The 8,086-nt window shown below is 38.2% G+C and overlaps 1 protein-coding gene across 1 annotated transcript in view; it reads left to right on the top strand.

The window, feature by feature from the left end:
- alg2 (ALG2 alpha-1,3/1,6-mannosyltransferase) overlaps nucleotides 1–5,707 on the top strand; it is a 6,614-nt gene extending 907 nt beyond the window's left edge. The window contains exons 2-5 of the mRNA XM_014021856.1: nucleotides 224–395; nucleotides 489–626; nucleotides 734–901; nucleotides 4,275–5,707. Of these exons, the coding sequence (XP_013877310.1) occupies nucleotides 224–395; nucleotides 489–626; nucleotides 734–901; nucleotides 4,275–5,015 (1,219 nt within the window). The 3' untranslated portion in view covers nucleotides 5,016–5,707. The remainder of the gene's footprint in view (nucleotides 1–223; nucleotides 396–488; nucleotides 627–733; nucleotides 902–4,274) is intronic.
- The last annotated feature ends 2,379 nt before the right edge of the window (nucleotides 5,708–8,086 follow it).

The following is an 8,086-nucleotide window of genomic DNA, read 5'->3' as shown; positions in this document are numbered from 1 at the left end:
CCATCCATCCATCCATCCATTCATCCATCCATCCATCCATCCATTCATCCATACATCCATCCATCCATACATACATAGTTGAACATTTACAGTTGTGCTTTTGGTTTGTTATCAGTGCCCACTGGTTGCCTGTGTTTGGATTGTTGTGTAGTCGAGAGTTTTATGTGTTTGATTAAATTTGGAGTTTTGTAAACCATTGTAGTTTGTCCTGTATTTTGTGCAGGATGGCCCGGGTGGTGTTTCTCCATCCAGATCTTGGTATTGGAGGAGCAGAGAGGCTTGTGGTTGATGCTGCTGTTGCCYTGAAGTCTCGGGGCTGTAGTGTTCAGATCTGGACAGCTCATTATGATCCAACACACTGCTTCTCYGAGACCCTGGACCCTGACCTGCCTGTGGTGTGTTAAAGCACAACTTAACTGTGTGTAGTTATCCTRCAGAAATGATACCACTTTCTCTCATTTTCTAACCTTTGCTGTTATTTCTAAAAGGTATGTGTGGGCGACTGGTTACCCACCAGTGTGTTTGGCTACCTGCATGCTCTTTGTGCGTATATTAGAATGATCTATGTGGCTCTGYACCTGGTCTTCCTCAGTGGCGTGGAGTTCGATGTCATCTTCTGTGATCAGGTGAGTTTTTTAAAGGCACCACTGTTTCACCATGTTACCTTTCAATGGTCATTATCAGCTTCTATTTTATACTTTTCTACATTTAAATGTTTTGTTTCACTTCCCAGGTGTCTGTGTGTATACCTGCRGTGCGATTGTCCCGTCACAGAAAGAAAGTTCTGTTTTATTGCCACTTCCCAGACCAACTGCTGACCCAGAGAACGTCGTCCCTAAAGAAGCTTTACAGAGCTCCTATTGACTGGTTGGAGGAACGCACCACTGGCATGGCTGATATGGTAAATAACGGACACAGTGAAGGGTTATTTCTTGTGTTTTTTTTCTGTTTGGTTTAAGAGATGACTTGAATGACATAATCAAATGCGGGCATAGTGTAGTTAGATAGAAAATAGAGAGTAAAATCAAAGCCTGACGTATTTGCAGGCTTGTATGGGTGGAAAAATAAAGTTTGGACCAAACTCTGCWGTTACTGTGACGAGGCAAACATCTCCAAAATATCAGTTGTTGAAAAATCCAACATTTTAAACAATTTGAGCTGTTTTAGTTCATCATCCTTACAAGCGGTAGTATTAATACCGACATTAGTTTTWATGCTGACGCTTCAAATTCTTGTTTCAGTAATCCTCCCTCAGGGGTCACCCAAGGAGCTGTCTAATTCCCTGAAAATTATATTCGAAGTAAAAATAAAAAAAAGCCGAAAAACACTCAAAGGTTTCTTCAGTTTGTAATTATTCAAGGAGTGAAAGTAACAAATTAAAGGTCAGGTTGTGGTTTGGAGGAACATTTTCCAAGAAAACTGATCATTTTGCAGGAACAGCAGACCAGAGATACTTCTTGAAAGAAACATTTTCGCAGACTCCAAGAACGCTGTGGTTTGCTTCTTCATGCAACATCGCATGATTGTTCTGGGAAAGACTGTTGGGGGAGGAAAAAAAACTATTTTTTTCAGCATCACTACAAAATTTAGAAGCAGAGATGTGGAAAAAAAAAGTTTCATAATCTGTAATATTTAGAAATACTTGACATTTAGGTGGTACTTTTTTTCCAACTACTTTTGAACTTGATAATTAAGAAAAATGTTTCATTTAAAATAGTTGGTGTTGAGATTTCAAGGGTTAGTGAGGTGAAGTTCTTGGGGCTTATTATTGATGTAAACTTGACATGGAAACCCCACATTAACTAAATGAGAACTAAATTAGCAAAGTCAGTTGCAGTTTTATATAAAACCAAAGACATATTTAATGATAAAGCCTTGCTGATATCATACAATGCCATAATTGTGCCACATTTGAYCTATTGCGTTGAGGTTTGGGGGAGTGCGTGCAAAACATTTACAAGTTCTATTTTTGTTTTACAGAAGCGTGCTGTGAGAATTGTAACAAGAAAACACTTATCACCCTATGAATACTTTGTTTACGCAGTTGAAATTGTTRGAATTTGGTGGATTATAAGATTCTGTTGATTTATAAGGCTCATAAAAATGTTTTGCCACCAAATGTAYAATCCAACTTCGTTAAGAGAGATCGTATTTATAATTTAAAGGGACTTGCATTGTTTGTGAAACTGAAAATTAAAGCTAATTTGAAGGAGAGATGTGCCTCTGTTCAGAGAATAAAACAATGGTATAATTTACTTGAYGACTTTAAGAATGCTGGAACAATTTATTCTTTTGGTAAAATGCTTAAAAGTTTTTTATGAGATATGAACAAAGTATTGGTTAAGAATTGTATTTTTGTTGTGATGTTTGTTGATTATTTGAAATTATATTGTGTATTAAGTAGTGCTGGGCACGTTCACACGTTATCGTGTTAGATTTCTGTTCACTGGGCAGCTAACACACACACACACAAACTCAGTGGTCACGGTGGGTTTATTATTTTTATTTATTWATTTATTTTTTTGTGTTTATTTATTTTTGATTTTTCATTCCAAATAAGTACTACATAAGGAATGAAAGATAGATACTAAGGTCACAGTTGTCAGAAAAACATAAATAAATAAAATAAAATAAAATAAAATAAGACATAAGAAGATAAAAAGAAAAAAACTGTACATAATGTGTTGCACTATACAAACCTACATAATCAGCCATAGTAAAGGGATTGTTTGTGGGGGGAAAAAGAGATTAATTGCAAAAATATCTTGAGATAAATCGTGATTAAAATTTTTAATCTATGCCCAGCACTAGTATTAAGTTGAGTTTTTTAAATATTTGTATGTTGTTCGTTAGGGGTCGACCGATACATGGGCCGGCCGATATTTTTGGGCGATATTTGCGTTTTTTCCTTGTATCGGCCGATACGCCGTCCTTTCGGCCGATCCATTYTTTGGGTCACGCGAGCGCACGTTGCGGCTGCTAATGTTGTGAGACAGAGTGCTAACAACAATAAGGGTGAGTTATGAACTTTTAATGTGTTTTAACTGTCTTAATTTAGCTGTTTCTGCCCTCTGTGTCGGAATATGAGGGGAGAACAGCTGTGTCTTAAGTTTCACTTWCGAACGGGAGCGCCATGTTTTTAGTTTCTCTTTCGCACCGGACTGTAATTAGTGTGTCCACGTTGTTTTTCTTTTAAACAATGCTGGAACTGAGGCAGAAAACACCTCTATTGTTCTCCCTGCTGGATTAAAATAAATAAAAAGCTCTCGGTCTTTTCTCGCTGTTAGAGCGAGTAAAGTGCTGCCGTCCACGTAAACGTGTGAACCAGGCAGAAGCTGCTCAGATCCACGTATAGAAGTCGTGGTGCAGGTTTTCTTCAGTGTACATTTCAAACGGTGCTCTAAAGTTAACGTCAGCTGGTTTAAATGCATTTTTTGCCTGGTGTAAAAAAACGAGCACAGACTGAGGCACATTCTGTGAGCGCTGTGTGTGTGTGAAGTCCTCACAAAGATAGCAAGATGTGTGTGTCTCTCTCCCTTTTTTCTGTGTTCCTCTTTATGCACGTTGCTGTTTTTGCATCAAAAATGCTGGGATATTAAAACATAGTCATTTTATTTTATGTAAAAATATATATTAATCTGATTAATATACAAATAAAAACAGAATATTTAGCACTAGATAAAATAAATCATTAATTAAATTTTTCTTTTTTTAATTTTAAGAAAGGGCTGAAAGAAGAAATCCTGTGTGGCAGCACTTCATACAGCCTGCACCAGACAAGGCTCAGTTAATGTTTGTTTGTTTGTTTGTTTGTTTGTTTGTTTGTTTGTTTGTTTGTTTGTTTGTTTGTTTGTTTTGAGACCTGTGTAACATTTGTTATCGTTATTATTTTTATAATGTTAATGTAGGAAGAAAAGGCAGTATCAGCTTCAAGAATCGGCCAAAAAAAATCGGCTGCACGTATTGGCGTATCGGTTTGACTGATGTCAAAAAAATTGGTATTGGTATCGGCCTTCAAAAACCCGTATCGGTCGATCTCTATTGTACTTTTTTTTTTTAGATTTATATAGTTTTTTAAATGGGGGCAGATGTTTATAAGATTTTTTCTTCTTTCTGCTCCTTTTTATTCGACTATGTTGTGATAGTGTTTTTAACACAATGTTATTATTTGTTTGTTTTATTATTTTCTGTTGAGTGAAAAAAGTTCTATAAAAAAACTTGATACCTTCTAAAGTTTTAGTTTAATAACAGGTGTGTTGTCTCTATGTTTTTAGATTCTGGTAAACAGCCAGTTCACTGCAGGCATCTTCAGGGAGACCTTTCAGAGTCTGAGTAGAGTCCAGACAGACGTCCTCTATCCCTCCCTGAACACGCAGACCTTTGACCAGGCCACCACCGAGACCCGGGGCCTGCAGGGTCTGCTTCCTGAGGGAACCTCCCACATGTTTCTGTCTCTGAACCGGTAYGAGAGAAAGAAGAACTTGGGTCTGGCTCTGGAGGCTCTGGCCGTCCTGAGGTGCAACCTTCCACCTGCTCAGAGAGCGGGCGTTCACCTGGTGGTGGCGGGGGGCTACGACGACCGCGTGACCGAGAACGTCCAGCACTACACGGAGCTGAAAGAGTTAGTGGAGCAGCTCCGCCTGGAGGACTGCGTCACRTTTCTGCGCTCCCCCTCYGATTCCCTGAAGGTGGCGCTGCTGCGGAGCAGCACCGCCGTGCTTTACACCCCCAGCAGGGAACATTTTGGGATAGTGCCCGTCGAGGCCATGTACTGCCGCTGTCCCGTTATCGCTGTGAACTCCGGGGGGCCCCTGGAGAGCGTGGCGGACGGGGAGACGGGCTTCCTGTGCGAGCCCACCGCCGACGCCTTCTCTAAGGCTATGGAGAGGCTTATCAGGGACCAGCAGCTCCGCAGGGACATGGGACAAGCCGGGAGGAGGAGGGTGCAGGAGAAGTTCTCTCTTCAGGCCTTCTCAGACCAGCTCTATGGGTACATTGTTGGGCTGAGCCAGTGATGGCGGGGGGAGGGGGGCAGAGGTGAAACTGATGTCTGCAGAGTGTTGAGGAAGTACGTGTAAATGTGAAGAGAGATGGGAGGTGTATTATGAAGACAATTAATCAGCATTCCCCTGGAGGGGTTGCTGAGATGGGAAGAAAAAAGATGGAATTTCTTTACCAATTAGGAAATAAGAAATTAGTTTGCCTGCCCTGTCTGGTTTAAAAAAGAAATACACGGCGAGTGTCGCAACGTGGCAACCAAGAGTCTGAGAAAGAACTGATTATTAGAGAAATGCTTTTCACCGTTWGTTTGATTCCATTTCCTACAGTACTCTTTGTTTTCACTTGTTTTGGTGATGCTGTCGTCGCCACGTGCCATCGGGCTCGGATCAATAAACCGGATGTTTTCCACTGCATCCTKTCTGTCCAGAGCTTTGTTCTTCCCTCTGCATTCAGAAGACTCTGGCCTGTCCGTGACTCCTGCAGCTGCGCAGAGGTTATTAGCAGATGATAAAGTGTTTGGCTTTATTAGAGGTCTGGCTGATGGGCAGTGTTGCCTGAGTCTGGGTCGTTATCAATGAGGAGAACAGCAGAAGGTCATTGTGTCTGTGCGTTGGCCCCCTCAGCCTTCCTACTGTACAGAAACGCTCGTATTGACATTCTTGAAGTCTTAATAAACAAGAAGACGCATAGTTTCTTATGAGCCTGACTTTGTTGTTAAGGTTTTTTTTTTTTGGCCTTTAATAGATTCGACTAAAGATTTTCTGGGAGGCACAGAAACATCATTAATGCTTTCGATGTGTCCAGCAGATTGTTGAATAAAATCTTCAAGACCAAACAGCAACAAAAACTTTATATTTTGCTCTAACAATATTACAAATGAGTAAAAAACAAAGATCTTTCATTCTGTGTTGTATAAAGTACCTCAAAGTGATACTTGAGGAAAAGTACAAGCACCTTATAAAAATACTTTGGTAAAAGTTAAAGTCTTCTCTAAAAATATTACTTGAGTAAAAGTCTTAAAGTATCTGATATTTTTTGTACTTATCAAAAGTAAATTTCTAACACAAAATCTACTTAAGTATTAAAAGTAAAAGTACTGAGTAAAAGTGAGCAGTTAGATTTTCCAAAATGACATTTATTGGGAGGTGACTTCTCCAAAAAATATATTTTCTAACAGCGTGCAGCTGTGATGGGTTGTGTACAAGATAATAGTGTGTCAGAATGGTATATATTTATACTTCTCATCCAAACACAATTAAATTCACTCTATCAGGAGACACAGTTTATCAGGATAGTATTTTTAAAGTAATAACAACTCGGAATAAAATAGGAGTAACGACTTTCTACTTCTTACCTTTTTAAAAAATATAGTGAGTAGAAAGTATAGATAATTGTATAAAAATGTAATGAGTAAAAGTAAAAAGTATGCTGAAAAATAATTACTCAAGTAAAGTACAGATAACCAAAATTTCTGCTTAAGTACAGTAACAAAGTATTTGTACTTCATTACTTTACAAATCTGCTTTCATTTTGCGTCTCTGTCCGTTGTTGAACATTCATTTGAATGTTCTGCATTGTAGCTAAATGAGCTTTGTTCTCATTGAAGGGAATCTAAGGAGTGAAAACAGTTAATAAAAATGAATAAGTAAACATGACTTTCTAGTTATTTATAGCTGTTTAAATGGCTCCAATGACCACAGAACAGTCAAGTTTTCAATAATTCAATTAATTAAAGTTTATAGCTAGCCATCATATTGTACCATGAAAAGAGGGCAATAATGTAACTGTSTGTGTACTTGTATTTGTTATCTTTTTCGGATTGTTTCTGGTAACTTGTCAAGACCAATAATCCTTACAGCAACCAAAGACAAGTCCTAATATGGTGGAACTCCATTTTTGTGTTGGAAGTTAGGTTTCTGGTTAAGTTTATGTATGAGGGTGGGGGTGTTGTAGGTTTAGGGTAAGGGGTCATAGAAGTCAATTAATGATCCTGTTAAGTATAGAAATACAAACGTGTGTGTGCATTTGTCTCTTAGCGACTTTTCTCCTAAATCARGTTGAATTTTAGGGAATTTCAAAGTTACACAAAATGCTTTACAAGCGACTAAAACTCAAAAAATAAAATAACCTGGTTTGTGTCAATTACTAAAACRTCTGTTTTATCCTGATTGACAATTTCATGCGATCCATGACTGAACATTTAAAATACAGCACTCTKTTTTTGGTTCATTATGAAACCACAATAAGTTGTGTGTCATGTCATCGGCATGGTTWTAAAATTTCACGCCATTTTTCCTGATGAGGTTTCTCATCTGTAACTTGATTTCAATAGTGTAGGACCAAGTATTGAACCTTGTGCAACTCCACATTTAAGTGTTTCTTGTTGAGAAGAAATATTTCCAGTTACAAAATGTGCAAATTTTGTTGTCACACCAAGAGTCATTAAATGTTTGCCATTTTTATTCAGAAACAAGGGTCTAAAACAGTTAATTGACCATGAAACGATTTCGAACATATGAATCTAAATTTAAGACYACTGAATCACGTTCACCCACCTGGCTGCCCATAGCGTGGCCGTATCAAACAAATGTGGCAAAATGCTCGCTGTTGAATTTCACCAGGTCAAAGGTGAACTGTTGCAGGAATGTCTCACATTGAAGCCTCACAACCCAATATGTTAACTGTTGATGATTTGTGTTCTCTTATTATTAATCAAGTGCAATCAATCTTACTTCAAGTTCAACAAAATATCCATCAGTTACACTTGTAAACTTTGTTTTTTTCACCTGCATTGAGTTTCTGATCCCTTCATATCTTATATTGATTYTGACTTTTCTTCAGATTCAAAGAAACCGACGGTGACGCGACTTGTTTTTCCAGAAGTTCAAATTATTTGTCCCTGTGGGTCTAATTAGTAGCAGTGGCTGTGGTCTTATTTAAAACATAAGTTCCGCTGYGTGGAATATCAGTGATTCACCTCAAGTCAATTAATTGTACACAAGCTATTTTTTTTTCATGATTCCAAATAAAATATATATATTCTCATTTGATATTCAAGACAGGTTCAATCGGAGCTCAAATCTGG

Source organism: Austrofundulus limnaeus, unplaced genomic scaffold, assembly GCF_001266775.1.
Source record: "Austrofundulus limnaeus strain Quisiro unplaced genomic scaffold, Austrofundulus_limnaeus-1.0 Scaffold308, whole genome shotgun sequence".
Classification (NCBI taxonomy): Eukaryota; Metazoa; Chordata; class Actinopteri; order Cyprinodontiformes; family Rivulidae; genus Austrofundulus; species Austrofundulus limnaeus.
This window is presented reverse-complemented; position numbering and strand designations above follow the sequence as displayed.